This window comes from Dipodomys merriami, unplaced genomic scaffold (genome assembly GCF_024711535.1).
Source record: "Dipodomys merriami isolate MVZ:Mamm:240054 unplaced genomic scaffold, mDipMer1.0.p SCAF_274, whole genome shotgun sequence".
In the NCBI taxonomy this organism is placed as follows: Eukaryota; Metazoa; Chordata; class Mammalia; order Rodentia; family Heteromyidae; genus Dipodomys; species Dipodomys merriami.
Window position 1 is genome coordinate 735,660 of NW_027204204.1, and position 13,055 is coordinate 748,714.

General features: G+C 45.5%; 1 protein-coding gene across 4 annotated transcripts in view; it reads right to left on the reverse strand.

Annotated features, from left to right (window-relative positions):
* Positions 1-13,055, reverse strand: part of LOC138837707 (F-box/WD repeat-containing protein 8-like) — a 92,365-nt gene that overhangs the window by 53,713 nt on the left and 25,597 nt on the right. For all 4 annotated transcript variants that reach the window (XM_070036657.1, XM_070036658.1, XM_070036656.1 and 1 more), the window contains exons 3-4: positions 10,067-10,231; positions 5,638-5,726 (exon numbers count right to left, since the gene is read on the reverse strand). In XM_070036657.1, coding sequence (XP_069892758.1) covers positions 5,638-5,726; positions 10,067-10,231 — 254 coding nt within the window. The remainder of the gene's footprint in view (positions 1-5,637; positions 5,727-10,066; positions 10,232-13,055) is intronic.

Below are 13,055 nucleotides of genomic sequence, written 5' to 3' on the forward strand. Positions count from 1 at the left end.
CAGAATGGAATTTACTAAGTTCAGCACCAAGGTTGAAGTGGGCACAAGGCTTGCTTGAGTATTGCGCAGAGGCCTGGAGACATATGGTATTTGGGTGCCAAGAAATATTTATGCTCTTAGCATGCACGAGTCCTAAGAACTGAACATTTGGGGTGAGGTGTGGCTCATGCAGCAGAGTGACTGCCAAACAAGGGCAAGACACTGAGTTTAAACCCTGATTACCAAAAGAAAGAAAAAAAAAAAACTGGCAGAACTATGCACTTGTCTTCTTCAGCAATAGCTAAGCTTACAAATCGATAAAGCAAGAGTATTTACTATTACCATGAAACATGACTGCGTTGTATGATGCAATTAACAAAATGAACTCAAGCCCACAGTGCCATGGTTCTGTGGAAATGCACCAGAGCAAACATCAAGCCGGGCTTAAGACGCATCAATTGAAAAATAATGAACCTCTTAATGGACCTTACGAGATACATGCACTATGCACTGAAAACTGTTTTCCATACATCTTGGTTAATCACAATCAATAGAGTCAGAGTCAGTGATGATTATGCAGAGTTATTGTAGCCATGGTCCCTCCCGCTATTCCTTAGAGGAGCAGAGATGGGTAAATGCAGTCATGAGTTCACCAGTATTTATTAAGGACATTCTCAAGCCCCTTCATTAAAGATATAATAAATGCAATGCTCTCCTCAAGTTACTTATCAATAGCTTACCTCAGACTTATTTACTAGAAAAGCATGTATCCCTCACAATAGAAAATAAATAAGTAAATTTACAAGTATTTTAAAAGAAGAGGTCCCTAACGGGTAATGATCAGGTTCCTTATGGGAAACAGCCCAGTGTGGTAATAAGCAACAGCACACAATCTATACACATCAAGGTCGAAAGGAAAACTGTCAAGAGAGGACATTTTCTGAAAAGGAGAAAGCATGTCAGGAGTTAAGTATAAGCATCAGTGACATTTATCTAGCACAATTTCATCCCTGATCTGCATTCACAGAGCCTCTGTTACCTCAGAGCTCTGGGGTTGTGCAGAGAAATGATCTGTTACCCATTCACATAAAACTAGCAGAATATCAGGCATACTGTTCCTGAGAACATTGGGTCCTGAGGGAAAAACACATACTACTTCAGATCACAGCCTCTACTCATATTGTGGCATGGTCCATGATCAATATAAAGGTACATTTCCAATTAGAGAAAGTAAATACCTAAGAGCAAAGTATCTTAAGTTCCAGGAGAGGACTGCATTTAAACTGGTGTTCTGAAAAGACGAAAGTATGATAAGACAAAATAAAGCAAGAGATACTCAAAGTTCACTCACAGAAACCAGAGCATCCAGATTTTGCTTGATGCCTACAGGTAACTGAACTCCCTCTAACTGAGGTCTAGGCTGTACGGACACACAGAGCTGATGGAAAAATGCACATTTGGGTCACGCCTAGAAGCTGAAACAGCCAGTGATCAGGAAGATGTCAACATACATGCTGTGTCATGTTCCCCCCAGCAGTGGGAAATGGGCAGAATTTGGACTACTGAATAATAGTTCATCATGGAGAAGGCAATTGGAACTTTTTAAAACCAAAGGGAGAAATGGTCCTTTATTGTGATAGAAAAATGTTTCCTATGCTGACAAGAGCTCTTAAGCAGTGGCGAGGAGCAGGGTTACTGCCGACCACCACCACAGTGCTGGCCATCCATATACGCTTTGCTGTGCTGACAGCTTACTTTGGCAGAGCTGGCATGAGCTTCCAGGAGCCCAGGCACCACTCTCTCGCTCGGTGTCTCCTGCAGTCTTACAGCACACTCTACCTGGGCACACCTCAGGTCGTGCACTCTTCGTCTGTTTTCAACTCTTCAAGAATTTGACAGGGTAATGGGGAATGGCCCGAGCATCACGAAGCACAGGGCTGTGGTCATACTTGCTGCTACTATTACTTTTATTTCTTCAGTGATAAACATACCATTTTACTTTGGTGCCAAGGACTGAACCCAGCACATCTCAGGTGTTCCTCCCACCCCCAATGGTAGTGAAATCACCTAAATTGCCTCTGTTAAGGGGTATAGCTGCTGGTGGATATAGCTTGGTTTTCAATATAATCATTGCTCTAGTTACTTTTTTTTTCCTTTTCCTTCTTACTAAACTAAAAAAAAATTCAGGTTACTTTTCATTTCTTTGTTGCAAAATTTCTTGAATAATTATATTCAAGAAATTTTCTCATTTACTCCCCTAATAGTGAACAGTGATGCCGCTGGTATGTTTTATTATACAGCATGCATCCTTGAACAATGGGATGGATGCGTTCTGAGCAGCGTGTTGACAGGCGACACCAAAGAACATACGGGTGCTCTCACAGGAGACCCAAGTTGCTGGGTAGGCATGCCTGAGTTATGAGATCATTTTGAATAAAGAGATCTGTTCTTAGTACTACAAATACCTATTGAAGAAACTGAGGTCCTTGGAAGTGTGCAGGATTAGAGTTTGATTTTCCACTACCCTTGTGTTCTGATTATTTTCCTATAGTCCTGGTAAGTAGAATGACTGGACTTAGAGGAATTAGTTTTTATGACTTTTCAGATTAAGAAATCTTCTAAAATGCTTTTGAGCCCTCAACTTTTTCAGTTTAACTGTGTGAAGTCTCCAAACATCCCTCAATTTACCATGCTCCTGAATCCATCTACCTCCTGACTGCCAGAAATAACAGTATGCCCCTCAGTTTCATAAGATGCTGACAAGGAAAAACAACTATGGCTGGGCAGAAATCAGAACTGCCTAGAGGACGGTAAGGTGGAGTGATGAGCTGCTCCTTCCTTGTGCTACAGATAAGCACAGCTCCAGACACCAGGCGCAGGGTGAAGTGGACAGGACCTCTGGGAGGACACAGGACAGCACTGAGCCTTCAGGCCCAGGGAAGGTGTGTTCCTCTTATAGCGCTCAAAGTGTTTAAAATCCACAGGAACTACACAATGGAAGATACAGTCTTGTGAATTTATTGAAAGTTGCTTTCCGAGAGTAAATTTTATGGTTATTTGTGTTCTATATCAGCCTTTTAGAAAGACCTGGCCAGAGGAGAAAGCAGGATACATTGAGGAGTGGATGAGGGGAAATCTGGAAATACTTTAAAGAACTCCAGACAGGAGGAAAAGGTAACCAGAGGTTATTCATAAGATGGTAAAGGAAGCAAAATCTTAAGCCAAAAGGATGCACAATCCAACCCTTACGTATCATGTCTGCAGGCAGTGTGGTACTGAACAATCCAGCTTGGTGAGTGGGGACCAAGGCACTAAGATCACCAGGGATGAGGGAAGCAAGTAGCTGCTTCAAGGTTCTCTGGTTTTGTGTGGAAAGCAAAGTGAGGAAGAACCAAGAGGGGTCAATCATGAATCTCACTGCAGTGGTCAAACCTGGGCCTTTGCTGCTTGACTCTAAACCAACAACACCTGCACAGACAACTGAAAGGGGACAAAGCTAGGTATTTTGCAACTCTTTTCTCTCTACCAATTAATAGGAAGTACATTTAATAGTAAAATTACATTTAAATGTAAAATCGGTTTATAGTTACATGAAACTAAGCCTCTGAGCAGATTTCACCAAGTAAAAAGAAAGGAAAAAGGAAGGGATGAGAATTAGGACAAGAGAAAGCAAGGTGAGGCGGCTCTGTCTCTTTAAGAAGCTCCTTGGAGATGCATAACTGTAGAAAGCCTGGAGAATACAACATTGATTGGGAATGAGGTAACCACAAACACGCTGTCTCAAATGAAAAGGGAGTCAAGAGCTGACCCAGAAAACAAGCATCGTAACCGCCAGATAAAATTTTAATGATAAACACAAGATGCTCTACATACAAGCAAGATTGAAGGATCTCTTGCTAAGCCATCACTATGAGGTTCTCTTAGAAAAGGAGCTGTGAGGAGCCTCTCTGACCCACAGCTCAAGTTTCACCCAATCGATCTCCAGAACGCTGGCATTGCTGGGCTTTGTGCGGCCTAATCCACAGTGCTGAACAGACCCCCAGGGAAAGGGAGACCAGAGAGAAGGGCTGGCAGCTGGCCTGAGAGCCGCCGGCCAGCCTGCCTCTCCTTTCCATCATGAGCTCCGTATCCCGATAAGAAACTCCTAATTGGCTTTTGGGATAAAAGTGTCTCCTTTATTTCCAATCTTTTAGGACTCTTTGAGTCCAAGATCAGCATCTTCTTACACCCTAGGCAGATCTTTTCAAACAAGAAGAACACAAACACCTTCTGCTATGTGCTGGTGAATGGTGCTGGTGGACACACCTTGCCCATCTATAGGAGCTCTGAGTCCATGAGACAACAATGAAAGTAGAAACTTGAAGCCACAATGAAAACCTGCTGAATGGATTGCCAACAACTCATCTTTCCAAAAATACTTCTACAGCTCTCCGCAGTCACCTTCCTATTACAGCCAGTCAACACAGCTAAAGAAAAGTGTCCCTCCCTGGGTATACCTCATTAAAAAGACAAGCTTGGGCTGGACACTAGTGGCTCATGCCTATAATCCCAACTACTCAGGAGGTTGAGATCTGAGGATCATGGCTCAAAGCCAGCCAGGGCAAGAAATTCTCTTATCTGTAATACTACCAAAAAGCTGGAAGTGGAGCTGTGGCTTATGTGGCAGAGCATTCACTATCCTTGTGCAAAAAAGCTCAGGAACAATACCCAGGCCCGAGTTTAAGCCCCAGAACAAGCACAAAAAGGGAGGGGAGGGGAGGGAGGGAAGGGGAAGGGAAGGGAGGGGAAATAATCTATTTGGAATTTCAGTTCAAAAGGGGCTCTATAAGGAATGCTTCTTGAGGAAACTCATTGCAGGAGTGGAGATGGATGGGTGTGTGTGTGTGTGCGTGCGCATGTATGCGTGTGTGTGTGTGTGCGTGCGTGCGTGCGTGCGTGTGTGTGTGTGTGTGTGTGTGTTCTGGGTCTGCAGCAGGTAGGAGCCTTCCTAAAGGAGCTCATTCATTCTAGAGCTAATCCAGACTCAAAGCTGAATGGTTCTGGCTTCCACTTCCTAGCACACATTTGAGACTCTATAGTACACAACTTAAAGTTCACAATTTGAAACTATAGTTCAAGATATCTTCCCAACCCAGAAAGCTAGCTGACCTTCTTGTCATATACTATAGAAATACACGAATGTACTTCTGAACCAAAGCATAAAGAGCTCGTGGCAGTGGCTTTAGATCAGAAGCCAAATCTATAGAAGCTAAAATTAAATGTCATGGCAATGGAGACCCATGAGAAGTCTAGCTCTGACTGAGTTAGATAGCACGTAGCCTGCAGAGGGAAGGAAGATTATGTGTGGCCACAGCCCCACATAATAAAGGCTTTAGAACAAGAGGATAAGAGCAGACCAGTTGTGTGCCAACACTTGTTGTTCTTGCTTGGCTTGACTTTATGTCTTTATAAAATACAAAGTGTTTGCCTTAATGAAACTCTAATGTGACCTGCCACGTGAGTGACTGGGAGAAGGACCACAGGCCTCCACGCGGGTCCACACCACTCACCACGCTCTCCACCTTAAACACAGGCCGAGACTGAGGAAGGGGCCCACTCTGAAGGGAGGACTAGGTCACTGGTGCTCAGAGGGCAGACAAGTGAAATGGTTTTGCTTACCCAGCAATGACAACGCCATCATGAGAATGCACATCACATAAAACTGCATCAGGAATATGCTCCAGCTCACTCACAGCACCTTTGCGATTCTGTGTAAGGAAAAGGGGGATGGCGTTTACACTATTCTGTGTAAGGAAAAGGGGATGACGTTTACACTATTCTGTGTAAGGAAAGGGGGAAGGCATTTACACTATTCTGTGTAAGGAAAGGGGGATAGTGTTTACACTATTCTGTGTAAGGAAAAGGGGGATGACATTTACACTATTCTGTGTAAGGAAAGGGGGATGGCGTTTATACTATTCTGTGCAAGAAAAAGAGGGATGTCATATACATTTGTATAAGGAAAATGGGATAGTGTTAACACTATTCTGTGTAAGGAAAAGAGGATGGCGTTTACACTATTCTGTGTAAGGAAAGGGGGTTGCATTTACACTATTCTGTGTAAGGAAAAAGAGATGGTGTTTATACTGTTCTTGGGATAGCTGGAAGACAAAAGTACTTTGTATTCTCTGATTTCCCATAGTGTTTTCTATGGCACGTACTGTATTCAAGGAATCTGGGCAGTCAAAAGGATAAAAATGACAATTAACACATGAAGCATGTCCAGGCCCCCATATACATGAAAGACACCAAACTGAGTGCATGTATGTGGACACACCCTGCCCTGAAGACCACTGACAATGAGGAAAGGCTGTGATCCTCAGGAGGCTGGAAATCCATGGGCAGTTGTGAGTAACTGAAGAAGCCCCTAAATCATATTAAAAAGTTCAGTTCATATAACTGCCCAAAGATAATAAAAATAATCTGGGTGCCAGTGTCTCATACGTGTAATCCTAGCCACCCAAGAGGCTGAGATCTCAGGATCATAGTTCGAAGACAATCTGGACAGTAAAAATCTGTGAGACTCTTACTTCCAATTACCCACCAGAAAACTGGAAGTGGCTCAAAGTGGTAGAGTGTTAGTCTTGAGCAAAAAAACTCAGGGACAGTGTTCAGACCCTGAGTTGAAGCCCCACAACTAACAAAAATAACAATAAAAAGATAATAAAAATATTATTTTTAAATAAAGTCAGTTCAGAGAAAAGAGAGGATTTAGTCATATTTTATCTATTAACTCACAAAAGAACTCAAAATAAAACAAAAACCTTGAATGGGGTTGTGGTGCAAGTGGTAGAACATTTGCCTGGCACACACATGTCCTGAATTCAAACCCCAGTACTGCCAATTTATTTTAATAACTAAAATGAAAAAACAGGTAAGAGATTAGAACAGATGAAGGGAAAAGGAAACACTTTTGAGTACAAGATTGATCCTAGAAAGGATTGTTCAGGAAAACTTAGATGCTGTGAGGAGGAGAGCTAGGTAGCTAGGAAAAAGAGGGGGTTTTGTTTTCTACTCTGCACCTCTGTACCTTTGGTGACTTTGAATTGTTTTACCATGATTATTTCTAGTTCAGAAGACGATACCAATTATTTCTGTCTTTTCTTTTTTTCTTTTCTTTTTTTTGGTCGGTCGTGGGGCCTGAACTCTGGGCCTGAGCGCTGTCCCCAGCTCTTCAGCTCAAGGCTAGCTCTCTACCACTTAAGCCACAGCACTACTTCCAGCTTTTTCTGCGTATATGGTGCTGAGGAATCGAACCCAGGGCCTCATGCATAAACTCTACCTCTGAGCCACCTTCCCAACCCTTCTAATTATTTTTAAAATAAAAATAAAAGGATGTAAAGCACTTGCACGTGGGAGGCTGGGAAGAGTGAGACAGTAAAGGCAGGCATGAATAGAGGTATTCCAGAATAGCCATGATCTGAAAGGTCAGTCTAGCTTGGGGGTTAGAAATCGTGTGCATCAGCCCCTGCCCCCCAGGGTTAGAGACCATGTGCTCGAGGGTTAGACTTGGGCACCAGTGTCCCCCTCAAGGGTTAGAGACCATGTGTACCAGCCCCTGTACCCTCCCAGCATCAGGGTTAGAAACCATATGCAAGAGACCTTGTGCCCTCCTCTTGCCCCCCACCCCCTAGCCCCAGGGTTAGAGGCCATGTGCACCAGCAAAGGTTAAAGGGTTAGAGACTGTATGCATCAGCACCCCTCCCTCCCCGCTCCACACAGGGTTACAGATTGTGTGCACCAGCTCCCCCTCCCCCCACACATGAGGGTTAGAGACCATGTGCACCAGGCCCCCTCCCCTACCACAAGGGTTAGAGACTGTGTATACCAGCACCCAGCTCAAGGGTTAGAGACAGGGTACACCAGCGCCTGGCACGAGGGTTAGAAACTGTGTACACTAGCTCTACACACAGTTCTTGGCACAGGGTGACTGTTCAGTAGCAGTAGCTACTTATGGTATTACTTTATTAGCATAGACATAATGATACTCATTCCATTAAAATCAACACTTATGAAGCAGCTAAGCTGCTCAAACTGGGCAAGATTATTTGTATAACAGTCCTAACTTAATTCCAGGTCAAGTCTATAGTGCAGAGGAAAGCTGCCTCCATCCAGGAGGAGCCATCTACCTAGGGGACTCTGGGGAGGAGGGAAGATCTGGGAGTCAGATGTGTGAGGGCCACTGCCACAGTTACAAGAACAGAGAGCTCTTTTAAGGGAAAGGCACTGAAAGAAGAGAGGTCTTGAGATGAAAATCTGCCTGCTTCTAGTAGAACATGAATGCTTTCCCTCTCGGGTTCCAATCCCTCACCTCACCAGCACAGAGAGGTTTGAGAATGCCGGCAAGAGAAACACTGCAGCCCATGCTCACACATTTCTAGGCTGATTCTAAACTGCAGGTCCATCCCCTACGTGCAGGGACCTAAGAACTTGGAGAAGTATCAAACCAAACTGCTTGTCCACCCCATTCCAACGCTGACCTTAAATAGGACATATCTACTGCTCTGTGTGCCAAGGCTTATGAGTTTCAGGAGCCAATGGTGCCTGGGAAGCAGTTGTGGGCCAGGCTCTGCAAGAGGGGAATTGGGTGGTCACCCATGACAGGGCTGAGTGCAGTGCTACTGTTACTTGACTCCAGAGGTGAGAAAATGGAGGCATGCTGAGCGAGGCTAAGCAACCCGCCCTAATGCTAACTTTCAGGTTTCATAAGCAACTCAGTATTATGTTTCATCAGAGATACCATCTAAAAGCCACCCACGCAGGCATAGTTCAGTGTCAGGAAGCAGACTGCCTGCACTTCTAAGCAGTGCACTCGTGGTCAGCCATTTACTGAGCACATATGGAGGTGCTGTGCTTGTTAGAGACACAACAGGCATTCAATGCGGCTGCAGAGAACTTGCCAAGCTCCTGCTAAGAACTGCCCAATGCGCTGAGCTGAGTCTGTGAACCAGGTTGAGGACATGCTGCCTTTCCTCCTGGCTTTCTCTCCACCAAAGAGGAAGAAAAGCACCTGGCTGTCATTTTCTTGACATGTCTGAATTCAAGCCAGGGGATATGCTCATAAATCGCAGTAACCCCTCTTCTCTGGACAGAAAGGCCCAAGCTACCTCAATTCTCAAGCTTTAATTTGGCCTCCAGGTTATCTGAGCAGCTGCCAGCCCTTCGGCTTGCCTCTCACCTGTGTTGGCCACAAGACCTAAGCAGGCACACGGCCCCTCAGTGGGCCTACCACCTTCTGTGGATGCACACACATCTGGGCCAGCAGGGTTTGGGTGGGTCTTCACCCTAACAAATTCTCCTTAGATAACTGGGGCAGTTCTGCAAACACCTCACCCCCTGCCAAGGGACATCTGTCAGTGTCTGGAGACCTTCTGATCTGTCACACTGGGGGACTTAAGAGACTCCCGGTATCCAGACCCAGGCATGCCATCCAACATCCTGCAAAGCACAGGACAGACCTTAAAGGGCAGAAAGAATAAGTTGGCCCAATGTCACTAGTAAAGGGACTGAGCTACACTGAACAAGAAAAACATTGTTCACAGGGTGTGACTGGACTCAAGCCTACCATCACGAGGTGGCCAGAGACAGACATGCACACCGGCACTATGTCGCCCTCAGTGATGATCTTAGAGGCTCTTCACAGGAAGGGCCACTCCTCCATTCTCTGAGCTCACTGCCATCATGCCGCGCCCCATAAAGCTTGCTTCCTGACAGTTATCCCCTACAGAAACAGGGCTCTGCAAAGCTTCACTGTGAGCTAATGCTTCGGGGAGGCTTGAAGTGATAAATGTTAGGGCAGCAAGCCAACGGGTTAGGCGAGGGAAGAGCAGCCAGCATGCAGAGCCACACGGTGTCTCCCTCCTGCAAGAGGGTGTACAGCTCCCAGTGCGTGCGCAGGTGGTGCGTGCACAGGCAGTGTGTATGCAGGTGAGGAAATGCAAAGGGCTGCTCTGCAGTCAGGCGCAGGCTGTAATGAAAGGCCTGGCCTTTGGCCTGGGGTGTCCTTATAGTCCATCTTCCCCAGAGAAGGGTAGCGACCACTACCTACCTTCCAGTTGGTTCTTAGCATGTGCTCCCTGGCACGGCACTCTTGGAAGATGAGCTTCCAGCATGAATAATCAGAGATGCTACTCTCTAGAAGGTGCCCTTCCCGCTGGCACAGCCTGTACCACAGCACCTCGTCCTCAGCAATCACCTTCCACGTCTTGCTCACCTAAAACGACACAAATGTCAAATTCTGCAATTAGAGAAGCCCCTTGCCATCCAAAAATCAATCAACACCTATATTTCCGCCCTGGTTTATGGCAGTATAAATGTCTCATTAGTGAAACACTCCAAGGCAGAAAAAAATACAAGCAAATGTTTCCAGTTTTATCTTTCAAGATTTCACAATTGTTGTACCACCATGTAATATCACATTTTAAGACTGCTTTTCTAACAAATGAGAGAGGAAAATACACAAATCCATAAAATGCAGAAAGTAACTGGTATTTAATGTGAGAGCTATATAACACAGCTTTTCAGAAGAGTCTCTGTTGCCAATAGCACTTGTACCTCCAACTTAGAGAACTAGAGATGGATGGCCACTGAAGGAAATAAGTACCCACTGAGTTAGATTTCTGGTCCTATGAAAGTCTGAATTTTTGTTATATGTAAGAAGTTAGATTTAAAAAAATTAACATAAAGACGGGCATCAGTGGCTCACACCTATAATCATAGCTACTCAGGAGGATAAGATCTGAGGATTGCAGTTCAAAGCCAGCCCAGGCAAGAAAGTCTGTGAGACTCTTATCTCCAATTAACCACCAGAAAACCAGAAGGAGCACTGTGGCTCAAGTGGTAGGGCACTAGCCTTGAGTTGAAGAGCTGAGGGACAGCACACAGGTCCAGAGTTCAAGTCCCACAACAACGACAAAAAATTAACACAACACTCAAGCTGTTAACCAGGACTATAAGATGTGATAATGAGAAATTAAGGTTACATCTCATCCAAAGCTGAAGCCCCAGTAATATCCAGAGGAAATGGTTGTTTTAACTATTAGCATGTTTTCCAACCCTAACAGGAGAACATCATCAGAGGATGATGTACAAAGTTGGTGAGACTGCTAGCTACAGATGAACTCCACTAGCCAGGTGGGCAGCCAACCTTTCTGGTCTGTGGCAGATGAGGGTAAGGCAAGATGAGAAAGGGCTCCATGTTTGTGGCCATCATCCTAAAGCTGGAAGTCCTGATGAACTGAGAGCAGAGACCACAGGTTTATGGAAACCTGTGCTCTTTACACACCCTGCAGTCCATTTGCACACCCCGAGTCAGAGGTAAGAAGAGAGCGTGTCAGAGGGAGAAAGTATGCACTGCAGATATATGGCACACTCTCCATTGCTCAAGAGTGGCCGGTCCAGCTGATGAAGTACTGACAGGGAACAAAAGCTGGGGTAGCAGAACAAAGATCTTTGAAAACCCGTTCCTCCATAAGAGCAACAAAGACTGCCAAATGACTTCTCTGGCAATCAGTGACGAAGACCTGAAGCAGGCTAAGTAATGTAATGAGCATGGATTCAAGGAAAGTGGTAGAATCACCAATGGTGACCAGAGTGTTTTTAACTTGTACTTATCCCCTCTCCAACAGCTCCATGGCACCCTCCAAAACCGACAGCCTCCTCACTACAGTAGCTGTGAAAGCCAACAGCCTAACAGCCTCTTGAAAAGCACTCCCCAAAAATCCACAGAGAGGGCAGAAATGAAGGGACAAAGTGGAAAAAGGACAAAAGACACACCGAAAGAAGCTGAAACTTGCAAAGCAAAGTCAACTGCAATCTAAGAACTTAGCCTGGGTCTCAAAATTTGATTTTCCATCCTAAGCAAACTCTGCCAGAAATAACCACTATCTTACTCAATGAGAGCATGGGAAGGCAATGCTGACCCTGCGCGCTCAGCTGGCCTCCTTAATTACACTCTGCTACATGGATAGGCATGTAAGCCCCCCATGTGACAGGCACACCAACTGAGCCACGTTGCCCCCTATCACTTCCTTCCTTCCACTGCCTAGTGGACACCGACACTTTCCATTGGACCCATGGCATCAGAAGTGACACCAGATGGCATACAAGTGGCAAGGCTTCTGTCAAGTTTCTAAACTGATGTGACTTCAGTGGCTTGGCAGTGCAGAATTTAGAGGGCCTTCAGAGATCCATGAGGCGCATGCCCTCATTACAACAACCCCACCCAGAGCAGGTCTCACAAGCCCAGAATACTTTCAGCAGCACTAAACTCCCAAATCAGCAAAAATGCACTTCCTCTCAAAGTGCTCCACGCCGCTTCCACCCAGGCCCTGACCGTTTCCTTCTCAAGAGGAATTATCTGTACTTGCCCTTGAAGACAGCCATCACGGCCCATGTCATTAGGTCACTGTGAGTCCTATGCAATTATCCACTTCCTTTAGCTGCTGGTCAATCTGAATGCACCCTAATACCTGTGCATCTGCAGGGTCCCTCTTCAAATGAGAGGGTCACAACTGATCTCCAAGACCCACATGTGAACTGTCAAGAGCCATGAGCAGAAGGAGATCTTATGAGACATAAGGCGGGGGGTGGGGGGGAGTGTGAGGGGGGTGGCTGGTGCCAAGCAGGAACATACAAATGAGTGAAGTATCTGCCACTGAGCTGCATGGCCACCCCAGACACATATGCTGCTTCACATGTTGGACAGTCACCATGACCATTCAACTAGCGGGCCACTATGGCTCCCAGAGTCTGGCTAAGGGGAGAGAAGAGGACAGTGGATGTTAGGCACTGGTGCTGGTAATCACAGGTGGTCAGGCTGCGTGCCGCTCTGTCACGTGCGCCCTCTGGCACGGGCATTCATTGTTCTTCAGGTCTTTTTAAATATGAGCTGGAACTTTTTTTTCTAAGTCCCAACTTATTTCCATGGTACTTTGTTTTATACCTGTTTCTAGTTTCTAAACTTCTTTAACTCCATCTTAGCCATCTCACAGCCTGGCTCTCCAGATGATCTCTAAATCCCAACTCCTGTCCCCCAA